The 21,941-nt window shown below is 40.0% G+C and overlaps 1 protein-coding gene across 6 annotated transcripts in view; it reads right to left on the bottom strand.

Moving 5' to 3' along the window:
- MYO1B (myosin IB) overlaps nt 1–21,941 on the bottom strand; it is a 200,084-nt gene that overhangs the window by 11,709 nt on the left and 166,434 nt on the right. For 3 of the 6 annotated variants that reach the window (XM_061440561.1, XM_061440571.1, XM_061440590.1), the window contains 10 exons: nt 21,163–21,389; nt 18,481–18,681; nt 15,773–15,866; nt 14,882–15,031; nt 11,274–11,342; nt 9,215–9,301; nt 8,864–8,950; nt 6,989–7,075; nt 3,314–3,388; nt 1,587–1,721 (listed from right to left, as the gene is read on the bottom strand). In XM_061440561.1, the coding sequence (XP_061296545.1) occupies nt 1,587–1,721; nt 3,314–3,388; nt 6,989–7,075; nt 8,864–8,950; nt 9,215–9,301; nt 11,274–11,342; nt 14,882–15,031; nt 15,773–15,866; nt 18,481–18,681; nt 21,163–21,389 (1,212 nt within the window). The remainder of the gene's footprint in view (nt 1–1,586; nt 1,722–3,313; nt 3,389–6,988; nt 7,076–8,863; nt 8,951–9,214; nt 9,302–11,273; nt 11,343–14,881; nt 15,032–15,772; nt 15,867–18,480; nt 18,682–21,162; nt 21,390–21,941) is intronic. The other 3 variants (XM_061440580.1, XM_061440552.1, XM_061440542.1) reach the window with 2 other exon arrangements.

Genomic DNA, 21,941 nt, shown 5'->3' with positions numbered 1-21,941 from the left:
CCTGTCTACATGTTGTGTATCCTGTTATTTTCATTTCAAAATGCTGATAGTAATACTACTAAATTGATTTCATGACTCACAAATATGCTACGATCTATAGTTTGAAAAGCAATGCTCCAAATCCTCCATTACCATTTTATGACGTGGACATTGTTGTTTCTTGTTGTCTGTCGCTCAGTCATGTCAGACTCTTTTGTGACTCCATGGACCTGGCAGACTTTTCTGTCCGTGGAATTTCCCAGGCAAGGATACTGGAGTGGGTTGCCATTTCCTTCTCCAGGGGATCGTCCCAACCCAGGGATCGAACCTAAGTCTCCTGCATTGACAGGCAGATTCTTTACCACTGAGCCACCAGGGAAGCCCGAATGTGGACATAGGACCTGAGAAATCTCCCCTTCACACTGATTCTGAGATTGTACTGAAAGGAGACAGGGGATGGCATGAGGAGCAGGACCAGTTTCTTTAGATGAACTTTCTAAGAAATCCAGTTCACGGATGGGTGAGAATCACCCACATGATCATATAAAGGATCATCAGCATTACTGCCCACCCTTGGAATAAATGCATCCCTTTCTCTCTCCACCCCCAAACCAAGGGAGGTAAGGGCAAAATTCAGGAGCCAGGGGAAAGGACAGGCGGAGCAGATGCCTAGTATTCACAACCTCCCATCATTATTTCTGGAATAGTTTCTGTATCAGACTCAAAGGGGGAAGTGAACCTTGAGATAATGGCAAATCTTGCCAAACTGACTCACTAAGTAGGAGAACAGGACTTAGTATTCCATTCCACAGGCTGTGCTGGGAACAATCATTACACTGACTAGTGATAATGTCTCTCTGTATATATATATATGATTCAGCTAAGAACAAGTCCCAGCACTGAGCAGGAAAGAGTTTCCTGGAAGATGTATCCATCAGTTGCTCACTCACTAAATACAAGCCCTTCAACCCAAGACTTCATTCTATCCAAATGACAAATAATTGTACCGTTCCACATACCAACTAAGTTACTGAAATAAAGTCCATCTTTATACAAACAAGTATCCCACAGAGTCCACACTGAGCACCACCTAAATTACATGTTATGTGCTCATGTAAAATTAAGTGAGCTAAAATATAAGGCCAAATCAAATAGATTCTCAGCTTCCCTTTTACTCAGAGAGCCAGGGGGAAGGAAATTTTAATCTCTTTAATGTCTTTTGGGTGACGTTAGAGCTTTTCCCCCCAGTCCATCAGAACGTGTATGTTCTCATGTATGTCTATGTAGTTCTATGTAGAAAGTAAACTCATGTAATTTGTGAGACTACTATTCACATGAAGATATTCGAATTTTATTATTTCTACTTCCAGTAGTATTTCTTCACATACAGATGAAGATAAAAAATTGGACTACTTGAAAGCAACTAGTCTGGATGGGAAAGACAATGCAGTTCTGGAGACATCACAGGAGCACTGAGGGCACCGGGAATTCTCACAGATAGCCAAGCATGCTTCTTACTTCAAAATCCTGCTTTTATATTACCCTTTGCAAACACTCAAAACAGATAGCAAGACATCTTTGAAAAAACATAAAAAGATGGTTTTTACCCTCCACAAGTGGAAAATCCTTTTTAGCTCCTTGTGAGTAGAATCCAAGAACAGGTAAGGTCTCGATGGCCAATTCTTATCTATCGGAGATAAGGAAGGCACCTTATTTTTCATTTCCAAGAAGTATTTTTGCACCTGTGTTGGGTTTGACAAAAAATACCAGGTAAGTCAAATACACCAGAAAAAGAAAACACTGTCTAATATAAACCGGACTCAAAGAAACCAGTCTTTAGTGGAATTTAGCAAGTTCTGGTCCATAAAACTTTGTAACTCCTCTGAAAAGTCTCTACTCTACTATTCTCACTGGCTTGAGAAATCTGAGCTCCACCAAATGGTTAAGGAAAAAGAAAAGTAACCAACGTGAATACTAATTTTATTATTATCACCAAAGGAATACCAGTCAACACTAGAGAGCTACAATGTCTAACAGGCAGCCACACATGGCTCTTGACTACACTGCTGCTGCTGCTGCTAAGTCGCTTCAGTCGTGTCCGACTCTGTGCGACCCCAGGGACTGCAGCCTACCAGGCTTCTCCGTCCATGGGATTCTCCAGGCAAGAACACTGGAGTGGGTTGCCATTTCCTTCTCCAATGCATGAAAGTGAAAAGTGAAAGTGAAGTCGCTCAGTCATGTCCGACTCTTAGCGACCCCATGGACTGCAGCCTACCAGGCTCCTCCCTCCATGGGATTTTCCAGGCAACAGTACTGGAGTGGGGTGCCACTGCCTTCTCCCCGTGACTACTCTACTGAACCACAAAGATCCAGGACATTTTTGCCACTGCATAAAGTTCTACTGGACAGCACTGCTCTAGAGCACTTACCATGGGTTAGGCACTGTGGGAGCTTTACAGTGTGACTTCATCTGAACCCTTACCCTAACTCTACAAGTTAAGTGCTATTACTATCCCCACTGTACAGATGACAAAATGAGGCTTTCAAATCTGTGAGTGGTGGAGCAAGCTGGCTCCAGAGTTCACACTCTTCAGCACTACATCTATGTGCAGAAAAACAGAGAACTTTAGGATCTATCCTGGGAGAGGGGCACAGCCTTGCTCTCCCACACCCCTCCACCCACTAGTCTCTGTTGCCAACCTTGCTCTGCAGTGGTTCATGGCAGTTTAGCAGGCCAAGATCTTGACATTCCCCTCAAATTCCTGTGCTGAAATCCTAACCCTCAATGGGATGGTATTAGGGGATGGAGCCTTGAGGAGGTAATGAGGTTGAGATGAGGTCACAAGGGCAGAACTTCCAAGATAGGATTAGTGTCCTTATAAGAAGAGACAGGAAAGAGTTTGCTTCTCTTTCTATCATGTGAGGAAACCAGGAAGAGGCCCTCATCAGGCCCAGATCGTGCTAGCACCCTGGAGGCTGTGCAGAAATGAACGTTTCTGTTCAGAGAAATCAACATTTACTGTTTAAGCCACACAGTCTATGGCACTTTTGTCATAGTAGCCTGAATTGAGACACCTGGCTTTCTTGGGTTCACTTTTCCCAAAGTATGTTCTCTCTGTCAAAAAAAGAATATTTGATTAATATTCTTTAATGGGCCTCTTTCTGACACAATTTACCTGAACTTTAGGAGTGATGATAAAAAAAAGGTCATATTAAACGTCAATGTCACAATTAGGATTTAACTGTTACCAGATAAGTCACATACTACTGAGTTAGTGCTATGAACTAGTTAACCCAATAATACTAATTAGCCACATATAAAATATAAACTTACAATTCTCTGCAGTGTAAATTCATAAATTTTCTTGCCAGCATTGGCTCTGAAGAATTTCCTGTACTCCCTGCGTACCTTTAAAAAGAAGCAGCAGAATACAGAGGTTAGTGTGTGGCCAACAGATGCCCATAAAGATGACACACCTCTATTAAAACCAAAAATTAAGTGGAAGAAGTAAATTCACAAGTGTCTTTCTGGATACAGCAAAGTAATTGAAGCATATTGAGACAGTGGGTTTTAAGTCAGAGGAAAATAAATTAAGAGATGCAAGATAATACCAGAATGTTTTGATGTTTTAAATCCTCTTAACTAGCTTTTAAACAGCCTGAAGATCTGATGAGAAACACTGTACAGGCATAGCTGCAAATCTATCAAAAATCAAAATACATTTCAGAAAAAATTACATAAGGTAATTTTTACTTCAAACTGTTCTTAAAAGGCAAGAAATGCCTGAGGAAATATATGGCAGTTTCAAACAGACTTGCATATGAAGACAGGACTTGAGTACTACATACTGAGGAGGGCATATGACTAAAAATAAGAATGTAAAAGGAAGCTTTTGAATGATCATTATCTTCCATTTAATTACATTAATTTTTCTCTCACTCCTACTTCCACCAAACTTTCTACTAATACTAATCACAGCACTTAAGACATCGTATTAGTTTTAGTTTACTATTTCTTCTCTGCTATATTGTCATATTTACTTTGTATGCTAGTGTCTAACAAATAAAATAACTGAGGTGTCTGTCAAATGAATGAATGGTAGTTAAGTTTCATAATTGAGGGGAAAATATTTAAAATGTTTATAATCCAGCTATAAATAGGAGAGTTAGAATCTGGCAAAATATTTGCCTATTTGAATAATTTAGACATTATGTTTTTCTTATAGCTTAGCTTTCTGGGTTTAACAGCACATGTTCAAAATATTTCTGTATTAGGGGCTATAAACTAGCAACCAAGTAACCAAATTCAATTTGTTGAAAAATATTTTATATGCACTTTAAGACTTTGACATAGGTGTTCAGACTGCAGATTTCTCTTACAATTCTCTAAGATCTAGCAACAGGAAGCCCCATTCTCACACAGCAAGAACTGAGTGAACCAGAGCAGCCTTTGGAAGAGAGCTGCTTGCTCCAAACTGCTGGAGGCCTGTGTTCCTTCCTCACATTTCATCTGTTACTTCCTTCATGTGACCCGTCTGGTGCCTCTGGGCATTTGAGTACCAGACTTATTCTCTACACCTATGGACTTTTAAAGTTTAAAAATTCTCTTATACACCATGTAGGCTGTTCTTCCTTTAATTCATATCTCACATTACTGATGATCATTTCTCTTGTAGTCATGGAGTTGGTTATAGGGGCTTCCCAGGTGCTGCTGGTGGTAAAGAACTCACCTGCCAACGCAGGAGACATAAGGATTCCTGACACAATCCCTGGGTCAGGAAGATTCCCCTGGAGAAGGAAATGACAGTCCACTCCAGTATTCTTGCCTGGAGAATCCCATGGACAGAGGAGTCTGGTGGGCTACAGTCCACCGGGTCACACAGAGTAGGACATTACTGAAGTAAATTAGTATGCAGCATGTTGTTTATAACTATTTCAAAAAAATTTTTTTAAGTTTATGTTTCATTATTTTATTTTTTTAAAAATGAAAAAAAAAATTTTTTTTTGGGGGGGCGGCTCATCATGTGGCTTATGGGATATTAGTTCCCCAACCAGGGATTGAACCCAGGCCCTCAGCAGAGAGTGTTAAGTCCCAACATCTAGACCACTAGGGGATTCCCTTCAATCTCAAACTTACAAGGGTAAAAGGAACAGGAAGAAAAATGATATTCATTAACTGGCTCCTAAAATTATAAAAATGTACAAAAGCAGAGAAGTTAAAGTGAGGTTTCATGAAAATATATCCTTAGAAATGTACTTGACTGTACATTTATATACACTTGAATGTCATTGTAACTGAGCTCAATGCAACATGCTTTGTGATACAGGACAGGCCCCTTCTCCTGAAATACAGCTACACACAGAAGATGCCTGGTGATAAGACGGTACACAGAATGGGTTCCCTTCCTGGGCCCCAGGGGTCTTAAAAAGGGTCCACTTTGTAATAACTCCACAAGAATCAAATCCTTTAAAAGGGCAAAACTACTGTTCATACCAACAAAACTTTTTTTTAAAAATATAAAAATACAAAATTATTACATTCTTAAACTTCAAAGAAATTTAATCTTATAATAATTTTATGGTAACACATTAAAATACTCCTGTTTTGTGGAAACTGGGGGAAAAAAGACAGTTATGTCTATACTAAGGCCAGTTAACTAACTAAAATAGCATTCACCTACAAACTGAATTTGGTTTATATGATGCGAGCACACACTCTTAATATGAAAGTATTATAATAAATATAAAATCATATGTGCAGTTAGTTAAATCCAGAAAACCGAAGACAAATGTGATGTTGCTGGTACAGAGCATTACAGAGAGTAAAACTCCTGACTCAATGCTGTTTGTTCTTTCCTTTTATGAAAATTAGATGCAAATTAGAATGTGAATAAAACGGGAAATAAAATCCTCAATTTTGACTTTAAAAAAGTCATTTCAGAACTTGTTCAATTCTTGAAATAGAACATCTTAAATTCATATTTAAGTTACTTCTTAATTACTTCAAAATTTGATGAATATTCATTATAATAAAAAAGTTAATTTACTCAAAGTTATAGGCTAAACTTTCAGGGAAAAATACAGACTCTTAAAAGCAGAGTTTATGGATACTGCTAACTCAGTTCAGATTCAGAGTTAATGCTTTCCTGGATAATATTCAAATATTTAGAAAAAAGTGAATTATTACAGTATTAAAGTAAAAAGAATGAAGAGCAAATATCAAAAAGGGGCCTAATTATCCCCCCAATGACAATATGAATAGCTCCCTACAGTGATGAGTTATTGACTCTTAGGAAGACAAAATCCTTGTATTGCCTAAGGTCATTCTCAAGGTTTTCCAGAGCCTAATCATATTTAGGTACCTGCATCCTTACCTCAAGCAGTAAGAACCTCTTTGAAATAAACCCTGCTTTAAATGAGAAGGCATTTGAATCTAAAGTTCTCTTTAACCTGAATGATCCACTGCTGGTCTTACTTGTCAAAATCTGTACATTTATGCAACACCCTTTGGTTTCTATGCTGAACAATTAGAATGATTGATGGCCAGTTTGAAGAAAGCTCTGCTCCAGGAGCCATCAATGGGACAGAATAGAAGGATAAAGGGAAACAAAAGCCCAGTATCCCCAGCCTGGTCACTGCAGACAGTGGGTCAGCTTTTAGCTCAACTGCTATAACTCTGTATCACAAATGGGGAAAAAAAAACACTTCATCCTCATGAAGAGGACATTAAATAGAATTTGCATAACAAAGAATAAAATATGCTACATTACTATAGTTAAATAATATGCTATTACTTTAAACCTATTACTTAAAGAAAGACACTGCAATAAAATCAGAAAATTTTAGTGTATAGGTTTGCTCTCTAAAAGAAACCAAATCAGGCAAGGTGCCACTGTAAAAGATTGTGCAGACCATCAGCAAGCATAATTGATCATTTGGTCAGGGTTAGTAGGTGCTAGAAGGGCTACATCGAGTCACCGTGGACAGAAAGAAGTTGTTGAGGAAGTACCTTCAGTCCAAGCCAGTAAGCCCAAATGACAGCAACTGCATGCTTACGCCTAGCCTCCTCCTTCAAGCGTTTCAATTCCCTTCGAGCCTAGAATGTTTTAGATGGTAAATAAAAGAGACAGCCCAATGCAGATAGCACAAATGACCAGAAAAAGACACCCCACCAAACAGAAGAGCCAATTTATGTATCAGGATTTCAGAATGAAAGAGAAATGGTGCACAATTATTTAAATCCAAAGCATCAGTGTCAGGCTGGTGTACTTTCAGGGCACTGAGACTCTGTCTCCAAGCAGGACAATGCATGTGGGACCCGAGGGAAACACTCCCAGCCTGCCCCCTTCCTTCCAATCCGTTCCTTTTCTCTCCCCTGTTCTCTTTCCCTCTTACATCCTCACCCACACTCTCTCACTCCCTCCCTCATCAAAGCCTCAGAACTGTAAGTGGCACCTAATAATTTCTGTGGACTCCTCTCTGCTGCCAGTCCATGGGGCTAAAGACACAGTGAATTTCCGAGTCCATTCACTTGAACATATAAAAACATAACTCTTGTGAACAACCATTTAGAAAACTGGAAGGAATAAAGGTTGCTTCTCTGAACTTCCAAAAAAAAAAAAAAAACACCCAAACTCTGCAGTTGGAAAATTAGAAGTAACATGTATCAAAATTCAATATTAGCTAGGGCCCCAAACAGTGACATATATAGAAGCAAGATAAAAAGTGAAAACTCATAGGTTTAAAAATCAAACTGAGGGAAAAATTAATCTGAGGCGTGTTTTAAAAGATGAAAACAGACAGGCACTCATGTTTCATGACATCATAGTACTGAGACCAGGAAATGAGTTCACTCAGTGGAGAAATCCACCGTCCAGAGACCCTCTGCCTCTGATTCGGTTCCCTCGGTTTATAAAAGGAACTAGCTGGTTGCACACAGATGTTCAGGGGCAAACACAAACGAACAACTTTGGTTAGCTTGTGGCAAGTTATGATCTTTATGCAGGCAAATGTTGACTTTTCTCATTTTTCTCACAACATGGGTTTATAACGCTGACAAGGTAGACTTAAAAACATAGGACTACGTTGGTATTTGAGTTTCTAACTGGGATTCACATTTTTAGCAGAGATGACCTTTGATTTTTCTAAGTAACGAAAACATCTAAAATGCTCGTCCCTTGGGGTATGTGAAATGTTCACAGAGCCCACGACTCTGCCTGGGGATTAGTGAGAGTATTTCAGGAGGCCTTTGTTTCTGAACACAAACAGCTGATGCCGAAATTCCTGGGATTCTTCAGGGGCAATTACAGCTAGTTTTGCACGAACATAGCTTTCTGCTAAATCACAGATGATCATTCTTTTCACATATAATATTTTGCTTATAATAATCAATAGCGGCTCTAGTAAGCCTAAAAACCAATTTCATTCATGGATTAATATTTTTGCCAAGCATGCATTAAAGGCATTTCTATTATCAATGTTACAAGGACCAATCAAAACCCAAATTTTAATTAAACATTCCCATCATGCCCCCGCCACATACTAAAACACCTTTAGAAAACCGCCAGGACACATAAAGGGGGTAAAAAACAAACAAATAAAAAACTCCTCCCAAACTACACATGCACATTATTTGAGTTTTAAAAAAGAGCAGCTACGCTAGTACCTCATTAGTAAGCAATTAGAGTGTTTTTTTTGCCTACACGTGCTTAGAGTTAGCTTCCTAACGTGCTCTGTTGGCATGAACATCTCCAGGGTTATTAAATCTCGCTGCTAGGACATGCGCCACTGTTAACCGTGGGACTCCATCCCCTGAGATGCTAGAAACATGGATTGATTATTGCAGATTCCAGGATGGGAGTGATGGGATATGCATTTCAAGTACCTTAGATCCAAGCCAGTAAGCCCAAATAACTGCAATAGCATGTTTATTCCTAGCCTCCGCCTTCAGCCGGCTCAGTTCCCTTCGCGCCTGTGATGCATTTGAAAAGGATTTACAGAGAAGTTTAAGGCAAGAAAGGTTACTGCTGGTTCCCAGTGGAGAAAGAGGAAGACAGACACGGTCACCATCAAACAGTATACAAAAGCATGAGCCACCACCCCACACCAAAATGCTGGAAAGAGCAAGAGGCAAATGCGTGCTCAGGAGCTTAAGCCAGTGAAACCCGAATGAGGGGGTCCCTTGTTTCACAAGTCACTCTTGACCCACTGCTATCCTGGGGGGTCTCTGGCCTACCTGGGTGCCGTGCCAATATGCTGCAATGGTGGTGACGGCTTCCTCACAGCGCTTCTGATGTTTCAGTTCCCGCAGGATTTTCCGGGCCTAAAGCACACAGAATGATCCAGAAAGAGCGAAAATCAACCAAAAAGCAAACCCCGTGTATCCCGTGAGTTGAAAGAAAATACCTGAAAACATAGTCATAATTCCCATTCTCAAGTGAAAAATCAACAGCTTAAAGAAAGGAAAAGTTGCTCATTAGCCCAAAATGGACCATGAGAAGGAGGTAAATGAAGACATTGTCAATCATGACAGTGTAGCCCCACTCAGACAGACAGCATCCTCCCACACTCTGATGAAAGTGAAAGTGTCAGTCACTCAGTGGTGTCCAACTCTTTGCGATCCCATGGACTGTATGTAGCCCTCCAGGCTCCTCTGTCCATGGGGATTCTCCAGGCAAGAATACTGTAGTGGATAACCATTCCCTTCTCCAGAGGATCTTCCCCACCCAGGGATTGAACCCAGGTCTCCTGCATGGCAGGCAGATTCTTTACCATAAATCTGACCATAGCAATATAAACTGGATGCCTCAGATGGAAGGAAGAGTTCTCTGAACATGATGGGTGTATATGGTGGGTCTATCTCCAATGATCCATCAAGAGCCACTTGATCATTTTTCCTATTACTGTCTGGAATGGAAGTGTAGTTGTACTTTTTATTCAAAAGAGATAGCTAAAAACTTGTTATAAAACAAAATTATCTCACTGGTTCAATACTAGTGGCTTCCTTCCAGTCATTTCTGGAAACTGATTTAGTCGGGGTAGGGCTAGGAGGACAGCTGGTTTGGAGGTGAATCTTGTGTCCCGCCTCTGGTCTCTGGACAGGACATCTGAACCCCAGTACTCAGTAGAAGGTCAAAAGAAAAACCTGCAGGCAGCAATCTCACATACTCTGTGTGCTCAGACTTATATTTGGCCATTGCTGTGTATAACTATTAACACCAAGTCCTTGGGTTGCCCATAGGACTAGACAAAGGGCAATGGAAGCCATGAGACTCCCAGTCCAAGGCTCCCCCTCCAGAAAGTTCTCTGGGCCTGAGAACTACCCTGAAGTAGTCCCTCTGGATCCAGCCCCCTCCACAAAATCACCCAACAGGAATATGGCAACAACAGGCCCTGAAGTTCCTTTGACTCAAGGAGGGATCAGCAAGCTTTATCTGCAGAAGGACAGATAGTATGTGTTTTTGGTTTTGCAGATCATATGTTCTCTATCACAACTACCAACTCTGCTGTTGTAGCGCTAAAGCAGCCACACCCAAGATGTCAGACAAGAGCATAGTAATGTCCTGTTGTTGTTCAGATGCCCAGTCTTGTATAGGACGTAGTGTACTAATAAAGCTATCTTTACATGAACTTTGCACTTCAGGTATGCATATATTTATATGAAACTTGTATTTCCTATAAGTTTCACATGTCATGAAATCGTCTTCTTCTCTTTTTTTAAATTTAATAATAATATACAAATATAAAAACCATTCTTAGCTCTCGGGTTGTGTGAAAAGAGGCAGTAGACTACATTTGGCTTGTGGGCTACAGTTTGCTGACTCTGAACCAAGCTGTGGCAGGAAGGACCTAGAATCAGGTGGGGTGGGTGCACTAAGACAACCAGAGCTTAGGATCTTTCAATCATGATGAGACATCCCATAAGACTGTCACAGGGAGGGTATGGAAGGCACTGGGTTGGGGGTGCTGAGGTCTGGCAGAACTCACAGGTACTCAGCCTCATGGACTACCACTTCCCTTGCAAACAGCGGGTGAGAGGAGATCGACATCATGTACAGTATTATTTCAAGGACTTCCTGCTCAGAGAACAAATCTTGAAAAGAAAGCAGGAAGCAGCCAAGACATGGTGCTGTAGGGCCCCAGCTTGGCCCATAATATTTATTCTTTCTATCTGACTGTTTACAAGGTGGGCAGGAAACAAGGAGCCCTCCCCTGCAGAGTGAGCATGAAGACATCATCCTTTGTAAAGAATGTGAAAACACCACATAAGTAAGGGTCACTTCTTTCAAACTCACCTTCCAACCCCGGATATAAGACTGAATTACCAAGGCAGAGCTCTTTATCTGTTGATACCTCTTCTGTTGCTGTAGGATGAAAGGGGAAGATATCAGCAGTTCTGTTTACATATCCACAACACACATACCAAGAAAGAGTCAGCTCACTTAGTGCAATGAACTCTTGATCACCCTTATTCCTTCTGGCAACCAATTAAGTATAGAAATCAAAATATCCAAGAATCCAAAATTATTACAATTAATCCAAAGTTTGCTTCAAGGCTGGTAAATACAATTAACTAATGTCTAAATGAGTCAGGACCCACCACTCTTAACATCTGTTCTCCGCACCATGTTGTTATAACACACGGTCAAATGCACAACAGATACCGATGAACACACACGGAATGAATACACACTGACTTCTGCACCTACTTCTGAGCGTGTGCTCTTCTTGGTTCCATTTCTCACCATGCCACTGACTACGTCAGCCTCTGACACCCCACATTCCTTTTAGGTTTGCTGCTTTTACTGCCTCAAGCTGGGAAATCAGCTCACAAATTGAAGCAAACGTTTATTAATCGACTAAACTTTATTTATCGAGCTGGTGCTCTACATCCAGCCCTTGAATAGAACTGTGAAGATGTAGATGTTACCCTGACTGCATCCCTGCACTCAAGGACTCAGAGGCGACACCAGTCAGCAGTGGAAAAGAGAAACAGGGTCTGTCCCAGAGAAATGCGAGCCCAAAAGGCAGGTTCAGATGCAGCAGAGATTATCCAGGTGGGCAAGGTTAAGGAAGACCCAGTGAGAGTCTTCCCAAGGGTCAGTGAGACAAGGTCAATGGCTGGAGGCCCGTCTTAATTCCCAGCTGATGTCTTGGAAAGCGGAGGCTGCTAGAACACTAACTCTAGAAAAAGTGAGTGTTGACTGTGTTTAGTAGGGAATATTCACTACAACGTGGGTCCCTGGGATGAAGTTTCACAGTTTTTCAAACAAATTACTGAAGCCAGGCTGTGACTCTGACCCTGGAAATGGCAGACTGCCCAGCTCCCTTTCTCTAAGGGGGGACAGATGCTCCAAGGGCTCTAGGCTATGTTCTGGAAGCTCAGAAGAGATGGAGGGTGAAGTTATCGATGTATGAGCAGCAGAACAAGACGATGCCAGAGAGAAAGGCAGAGATCCTGACAAAGGGCAATGGAAGCCACGGGACTCCCAGTCCAAGGCTCCCCACCAAGCCTGCGGAAAGCGTTCCAGGCCTGAGAACTACCCTGAAGTAGCCCCTCTGGACCCAGCCAGAGGACCTTGTTTCTGGGACCTTGGACAAGTCACTGCCCTTATTGGTCTCAGTTTCCCCATCAATCAAATGAGGAGCTGGAAAACCTCTAGGATTCCACACAGAAGGATACTCCATGTCTGTAGGGAACAAACTGTACCTATAATACCTGACCACTGCTTCTCACATCCATTTGGTACCTCCATGTTTTCTTTTAAAATTCCTACATGGCTTGAAAATAACTCTCTCTTTAAAATTCACCTTAAGGAGCCATGAAATACCACAGATTATGGGTTTTAAGGTAATCAGTAACTGAAAATGGACATTCAGAAAATCTTTGATTTACTTGGTCAAGGGAAAATCACTGGCCTGTATAACTATAGATAACTGATGGAGGTATTACATAGATATTGGAGTTTAAAAAAAATTTTTTTTTTTAACAAATTGAAGGTTTGTGGCAACTCTGTGTTGTCAAATGATGGTTAGCATTTTTTAGCAATATTTTTTAATTAAGGTATGTACTTTTAAAGATATAATGACATGGCACACCTAATGGATTATAGTGTGGCACAAACATAACTTTTATATGCACTGGGAAACAAAAGATTTGTGTGACTAGCTTTATTGGAACAGTCTGGAAACAACCCCACAAAGTTTCTGAGTTTTATCCATAGTTAAAATTCTGAAACAGAAATAACATTCTAAAGCTTGGGCTATTATTTGTTTTCATTCTAATTCTCAGCATCAAGAATTAAGAATACATATGATGACTTTTTTAAAATCTGGAGATACCAAAGCTTTATGTTGCTATTATCGGTTCCTGTTTCTTCTCATTCTTCTGACGAAATGGCCCCTTCCAGAAGGTCTTCCTTGACCACCCCATCTAAAGTAGTATCTGTCTCACCATTATTCTAGATCTCAGTTCTCTATTTCCTTCCTAGCACTTACTACAATCTGCCATTGTTCTGATTATTTATTTGCTTAAATGCACATTGTCACTCACTAGATGTAAACTGTATGAGGTCAGCAACCAGGTTGTTTCGTTCACGTTGCTATTCCCTCAGAGTCTGGCAGAGGAGGAGTTTCAAAACTATTTGTAGAATTGAAGACAGATAAATTTAGGATGCTTCAAAACTTTTTTTTTTTTTTATTGATCTCAAAATAAGAAATAATAAAAATGGGTTCCTTGAGGATTGGTTATTTGTTAGTCCTCCCACTCTAAGGCAAACAGAAAACAGAGCGTTACAAAACTGCCAAAGGGCAAAGTACCACCATGTGCAGCCAGGCTGGAGACAACAGCCCTCTGGGCCTTTGCAAAATACATGTGAATAAATTTATCATTAATGTGGCTCGCTAGGGTCAGACTTTAACACTTGTACCGTTGGTTATACTCTTTTAACTCAAGGAAGCAGTTTTGAAGATGTTCTTTTAAATGTAATTTCTCTTTACTCATTTAAGTAACATTGATTTATAAAACTCAGAAATTTACACTCAAATGGATTACACGAGAATAGGCCAGCATAAGTTACGTTCTAATTATACACTCCTTTAAAGTAAAACTACTCTACAGCTGAAAAAGAAGAACACACTTAAAGGAGATTTGATTGCAATTTTAATTCACTCTCCAACCCACTGTCTAGTGAAAAAGCAGAGAATGAAAATACACTTGGCAGCAGTGCCCTTATCATTAAAATTCATTTTGTGAGAACACAATGCCAAGTTCAACCTAGCCTAGAGGCAAACCTTCAGGTTTCCCTCAAACCTGTTATGCCGCCAATGAAACATCTATAATTGAGTGAGAAAGAAAATTCCCCAAAGAAATTCCATATCAATTAAATAAATATACTTTATTTTCACACCTTTTCCCAAAGGGCCTGATATCTGAGGACTAAAGGAAATCCAAACCTTTACCCAAACCCAGAATTCTACTAAAATGTGGCACTAGCTTTCTGGAATTAAAACCATTTTCAGAGCTCCTACAATAAATGGAGGACAGCCAATTATTTGGGAAAACTGACCCTACCCTACTCAAATGGTTAAATAACATTATCTCTTCCAATCTGAAAACCAAATTCAAGATGTAGACCTCCACTACATGTATCTCCATCAGTGGAAAACAGTGGGATGAACTCAACTGGAGCTCTGACTTGTCCTGGACTCAAACCCCATCTCAGCCATCTAGTAGCTGTTACTTAGTTTTCTCATCTTTAAAAAACGGGACCAGAAGAAGACCCATTTCACCAGGTCATTGGGAAGATCAAGTATGTAAAAAGTTACTTTCATAGTTAAGTACAGAACAAACATTTGCAAAAAAGTACCATGATTATACCTCAAAAACATCATGAGCTCTTACCGCGTATCTCCTGAACCAGGCAGCAATCACAATTTGGCTTTTTCTCATCAGCAGGAAATGTGTGCGACATTTCCACCCCCGATAAATCTTCTGAATGAGAGTGGCCAGGTCCTCAAGCCGTTGCTTCCTCAGGTCTTCTAATTTGAATAACTAATAAAATAACAGATGGAGAAAACTATTTGGATGAATTCATGCAAGATACACAATTTAGGGTACAGTGTTTTACAAATGTTTTACAAAGAGTTTTACAAATGTTTTACAAAGTGTTTTTACAGTGTTTTACAAAGTGTTTATGACAAATCACATAAGGGCTGGACTGAGCTCTAGATGTGCCTTCACACTATCAATGAGAATGAAATTGTTAACAGAAGGGGGGTGACTTCAAACAATTGCTTAGGTTTCTCTCAAACAATTTAAATACTTTTGTATTTCACCATATTTCCAATAAACCTCTATGTTCATTATATTTCATGCTAGTCTCTTCAGTTATAAAAATGCTCAGATTTTTTTAATAAGTAGAATTTTAAGTGTTCTTAAAAATTTTTTTTAATTTGGGTGACTTCATGTAGAGTTGTCTTTCCTGAAATTACTGTATAATTCAGACATTACATATACAGACTGGATTAACCTCCAATTTTTATGAATGAGGGAGGTTTTACTGTAATATCAGTTTCTTTGATTTTTTAAATATTACACCATCTATCAGCTCAAAAATTTTGATGTTTCATAAAACATGTGTTCTTCCACTACCCTTTATTAAGCCATCCACTTGGATATTTGTAGAAAAACAAAAATGTGACATTCTTGGTAGCATCTTGGGTAACACTATAAAGTTAAACATCCTTTAAGAACTTGCTTACATGATTATAACACAAATGCAAAATTACATACTGTTCTTGGGTTTCTAATGAATATCTTTGATCTACCAAAGGAGTATTCTTCCACAGGAATCTCCAATTCATTAAACAAAACTTCCACACCAGCTCTATAAAGATAAATAAAAGCAACACATGTTCTGAGTTACAAAAATAGGTTATCTTATCTTAAACCATGATATTAGGTTCTCAGATCAGATCAGTCGCTCAGTCGTGTCCGACTCTCTGTGACCCCATGAATCGCAGCACGCCAGGCCTCCCTGTCCATCACCAACTCCTGGAGTTCACTCAGACTCATGTCCATTGAGTCAGTGATGCCATCCAGCCATCTCATCCTCTGTCGTCCCCTTCACCTCTTGCCCCCAATCCCTCCCAGCATCAGAGTATTTTCCAATGAGTCAACTCTTCGCTTGACGTGGCCAAAGTACTGGAGTTTCAGCTTTAGCATCATTCCTTCCAAAGAAATCCCAGGGCTGATCTCCTTTAGAACGGACTGGTTGGATCTATTTCTAAGTATAACTGTTCTTTCACTAAGCATCCTTTCATCAGAGAATTCCCAGATTGAATTCCACAAATTTAACCAAATCCAGGGGTAAATGCTAAAAAAGCATTTTGGGTTCAAACTACATATTCTAAGAAAATATGCTATTAAAGCCAATTTCTTGATTTCATTAGCTGCTGCTGCTAAGTCGCGTCAGTTGTGTCCGACTCTGTGTGACCCCATAGATGGCAGCCCACCAGGCTCCCCCATCCCTGCGGTTCTCCAGGCAAGAACACTGGAGTGGGTTGCCATTTCCTTCTCCAATGCATGAAAGTGAAAAGTGAAAGTGAAGTCACTCAGTCGTGTCCGACTCCCAGCGACCCCATGGACTGCAGCCCACCAGGCTCCTCCGTCCATGGGATTTTCCAGGTGAGGTGCTCAAATAAACTCATAACAATGGATCAACCAGGGCCAAAAGAGTATGCAAGAAATTACATCTATTTTGAATCCTCTTAGTTAACCCCTGTAAACATTTTTAAGCACTGCTCCTACTACTCAGATTGTAGACAGGGACCAAGAGTGCTAAGTGCCAGGCAATGGAATGCAAAAGAACACAGGCCTTACGGGGCAGAAGCAAGGGCCTGGACTCGGCTCTAACCCCTTCATCCTAGAGCCTGGATTTAAAGTCAGTCTTTAGCCCTAAACTCTGCCCCACCAACCTGTGGACTGGATACCAGGCAGGGAGAATACTTGTTCTGTGTATTATAGTAGACAATGACCATAATACCCTGGAAATTAGCAGTAGGAAATGACATAGCACCCAAACCCTAATTACTTGGGCACTGAATTATGCATCAGAGACCACACCGTAAGTCTGGAATTTCTTGCAATACGAGGTGAGCATGTAATTCTACTGATGCTCCTGTGACAGGTCAGGTGCACTGACAATGTGGAGGCACAACCAGTGCAGTGAAAGAAAATCCCATCAAACAGCACACTGGCCCTGCTGTAGTAGTTGGGAAAGCTTCTATGGCCTGCAGAAGAGTAACTTCTGACTCTGGTGAAGCAGAAGAAAGGCCTTTGCACAGACAAGGCCTGGATTCTCTCCTGCAGCAGCCCCCAACCAGCACACAAGCTCTCTCTGCTTGGGTCTGCAGTGGTCCAGTGCTCTGCTAGGACTTGATGGATGAATGCAATGTAGGGCGGATGAGCTGAAAAGCCACATGGCCCTGAGTTCTGCCATATTCTCCAATCCAGTTTTACTTGCAATAACACTGACACTGTGAACTCTCCTGTGTTCAGATACAGAACACAGAATCAGATCAGATCAGATCAGTCACTCAGTCGTGTCCGACTCTTTGCAAACCCATGAATCGCAGCACGCCAGGCCTCCCTGTCCATCACGGACTCCCAGAGTTCACTCAGACTCATGTCCATTGAGTCAGTGATGCCATCCAGCCATCTCATCCTCTGTCGTCCCCTTCTCCTCTTGCCCCCAATCCCTCCCAGCTTCAGAGTCTTTTCCAATAAGTCAACTCTACAGAATAGATAAATATAAAGTGAAGTGAAAGTCGCTTGCTCAGTCATGTCCGACTCTTTGCAATCCCATAGGCTATACAGTCCATGGAATTCTCCAGGCCAGAATACTGGAGTGGGTAGCTAGCTTTTCCCTTCTCCAGGGGATCTTCCCAACCCAGGGATCATACCCAGGTCTCCCACATTGCAGGCGGATTCTTTACCAGCTGAGCCACAAAGGAAGTCACAAGGGAACAGATATAACTGCTCCTATATCCATTTCTTAATTGGTACAGACTTGGGCAAAGAATTCGATCCCCACTCCCTACTCACTCTCTCTGGGGTTAATTCTCCAGAAAAAAAAATGAAAAGCTGAAAGCAGTGATACAAGATGCCTCTAACTCTACCCTGCTATGATTCTACACAAATACAATTATCAATCACAAATTTCCCTCCTGCTAACTCACCACAGCATATCTTAGAAGTTCTATTCACATACAAATTCCAAAGGTAGATTTGATAAGCCCTGTTTTAACCTTGAAGACCAAGCGCTCTAGAATTAATAAAAATTGGCACAAAATGGTATCCTGACAGAAGACGGTCCAAACCAGAAGTTACATCCAAATTTTCATAGGATTCTGTTTTGCCTGAATAGCACGTGAAGAAAACAACATGGTATTTGTATGTTTTAAAACTTCATCATTAAATGTGATTAATGAATGTCTCACCTTGCTGGTCCTTTCCAGTGAGGCCATGTTTGTTTACAAAGCATTTTGTATCTTTCTAGGCAAGGTTCATAGGCCTGCCTGAAGGCGTAGCCTGCCCTTCTCACGCGGACATTCTCCAAAAGACCCAGATACCTGACCTGATGACACACTAGACCCTCGTTGAAGATGTGTGCTGCTTTTTTATCGTTCGGTTTGATACACCTGAAAGAATACACAAATATTAGTTTTTAAACTCTGTCTCTTACAGATTGATCTGTCCATGTTTTACAAAGTATCACATAGAGTTATTTCACAGTCACATATTACTTATCATTCTTGGAAACCTCATCATTTCCTTTGAAATTATTCCAGATCATTTTATAAAAACATTAAGATAAATACACTGCAGACTCAGCAAAAAAAAAAGAATAAACTCTTATGTACAATAACATGGATAAATATCACTGACATTCTGTTGAATGTAAGAAGTTTGATGTATAAGAGTGCATATTCTATGATTCCATTTATACTAAGTTCTAGAGAAACTATTCCTAGTGAGAACTCGGCAGTGTTTTACCTCTGGGGAGAGGAAGGCATGAAGATGGACAAGGAAGGGGCACAAGGGAATCTTCCGGGTTGATGGAAATGATTTATATCTTGGTCAGGATGGGGCTACATGGGCATAGAAATATGTAAAAATTCAACAGCCTCCACAGTTAAGCTTCATATATTAGATTGTGTATATGTATATTACATACCTCAATCAAACAGTTAAAAACACTGCTGTCTCACTAAATCCCTATTATCTCCCTCCTTTTAAACAGAGCACTTTGCTGCCCAAGGAAAGACTAGATTTCCCAGCTTCCTTTGTAGGTAAGTGTGGCCATGTGACCAAAATTCTAGCCAGAGCAGAAATCATGTTTGCTACTTCTGATGTGTCGTTAAAAGGAACTTGGTTCTCCCTTTGCTCTTCTGCTAACTGCTGGTTGGCATGTTGACATGGTAGAGAGCTATCTCTGACTATATACATAAAAGGAGATATCCTGGAAATGGCAGAGCCTCAACACAGAAGACATTGCTCTGTTAGCCTTGAAGTCCATACACTTAGAAGTTACATAAGAAATAAATGTTAATCTTGTTTAGGCCCTTATTATTTCTGGATCTTGCGGGAGCAATCTTTATATCTTAATTAATATACTGTTAAACATTTATGGTTATATCTGCCTCACCATAACTGTCAAATAAAATCCACATGCATATACAATATATGAACAACTAAATCTTACATAGTTTGACCCTGGTGTTTTCTATGATTTTCCTTTTTACATTTATAAAAATAATGCTTACTTTTTGGTTTAAGAACAAACAGATCAATGGAACAAACTAGTGAGTTTAGATCTAGATGTCTACACATATATTCAACTGATTTTCGACAAAGGCATCAGGGCAAATGAGTGAAAAATAGAGGTTTGTTTGTTTTTCTTTTCATTACACAGTGCCAAAACAAGATACCTGTCTGGGGAAAATAGAGCTTAAAATGAATCTGAAACTGAGTCTAAAGATAAAGATATATATATACACACTTAAAATGATATATTCACAACGTTGGAGTTTATTAACTAAGAATTCTTAGAGTCCCATTAAAACCACTGAAAGACAAGGAGAAGAAAGGAATTTTCTGGGGGTGATGGAACATTCCATGTCTTGATCTGAGTAGTTGTTACCAAAGTGTATTCAGTGGTGAAAAACCAATGGAGCCATTTACCTAGGATCTGTGCATATCACTCTATACAAATTATACCTCAATTAACAGAATCTTAAGGTTTAAAAAAAAGTTGACTCAAATGAGAATAACAAAACACTGATCGCACAAAGTTTCTTGGTTCATTTTTTTGGAAACTAGGATCCTTACCTAATATATGTTCTAACCTGTTGGCAACCAAACCAGGGGATGCTATTTACATTTGCTATGAACACAAATATTAGGGCAACAAGCCAAACACGAAAATATTCTTCATGCTAACTTCCTCATAACTGAATTTTCAAAGACAACAGGAGAAAGTATGTGTGGGCATGCATGTGCCACATGAAACCTGACCTGCTAGACAAACCCTCTATCACCTAGTTCATCAAGTACACACATAGCCAACTCTAATACTAATCGGCCTGTACTGAATGTTGAAATCTATGATGACTTAGAAGCAAAAAAAGAAACCAGATTTTTTAAAAGGGGTTCTTGTCTTGTTTTGAAAAAATTTCGATTGTTTCAGAAATCATTACTTGAGGCATATGCTTCCTCACACAAGACCTGCAACTCAGGTGTCAATGGGCCAAGTCAATGTTACAAGAATCCACAATGAATCCAACAGAAGAGTTTATGCAAAACCTTATCAGAAATAAATTTATATTTTGTTTCTTGTCTTTAAAAAAAAACAGAAAGTTGCAAACTCCTGTATGCCAACAACCCAATTAAGTATCTATTCCCATCCCCCGCCACACTTCTTCTTTCCTTTTTAAAATTCCTTATTTTGGGGGCACTGGAGTATTTTTCAAACACACCCAAGACACCATATGATTTGAACTGTAAGTACTTTAGTTACCCCTTTGCTTGGGCTATACTCAGATTAAGCAAACAGGAAAATGATCCTCCTTGTGAATGCCTTCATAGTTGAATGGCCAAAGAATTTTATGTGCCAGAAATACCTAATGTAGTTTGGATTCTTGGTCTGTAGATTTTTCATCAGAGTGGCTACGGATGCTTTGAACTGTGAGCCGGCTGTAGGAGGCCTTTTCAGGTTGATCTTGGCAGGGTTTCCTTCGGGAAATAAAGATTTGATGAGGGCGTGTCCGGCCTTCCACATGGCTTGGGACAGGTCCCGATAGAGAAGGTCATTGTTCTTGTCCACAAATCCTTCCACTTGGTACAGCACCTATGAGCAGCACATGGGACTCAGTAGCTGATACGCTGCACACCAGAACATCAAACAGCTGTTAAAAATATCCTGAGACTATCTATACTGCAGCCTCTTCTTTCTCCATCAAAAAACCCTCAACACATTAGTCACACTCTAATACCAAATTAGCCTCCAAGTTTAAATTCCATCTGTCTAAATCACAGAGGAGTTCAAAATAAATTCTATTACCCTTCAGGATTTGCAAGAATAAACTTCAAAAATGTTATCATAACATTTTCAAAGGATTTTAGGGTTTTTTGGGTATTCAATCATATTTTTGAGGTTTTACTTATATTTTTTAGTTTACATACGCCAATTCAAGCGTGTTTAAAAGGAGATAGGGGAAAACAGAGATAACGTTCACATTTTTATAGACATCCTACACCAGCAGGGAAATTGACCAGAAAAGTATTTTTTAATAACATGGGCTAGTGAAAAAAAAAATGAAGTACCAAGTTCCAACATTTTGAAATTAAAGGTAATTTAGATACTATATACTTCATATTTGGGATTCCCTGGTGGCTCAGT

The sequence above is a fragment of the Bos javanicus genome, chromosome 2 (genome assembly GCF_032452875.1).
Source record: "Bos javanicus breed banteng chromosome 2, ARS-OSU_banteng_1.0, whole genome shotgun sequence".
Lineage (NCBI taxonomy): Eukaryota > Metazoa > Chordata > Mammalia > Artiodactyla > Bovidae > Bos > Bos javanicus.
The sequence above is the reverse complement of the archived record's forward strand: the minus strand, read 5'-3'. Positions and strand labels throughout refer to the sequence as shown.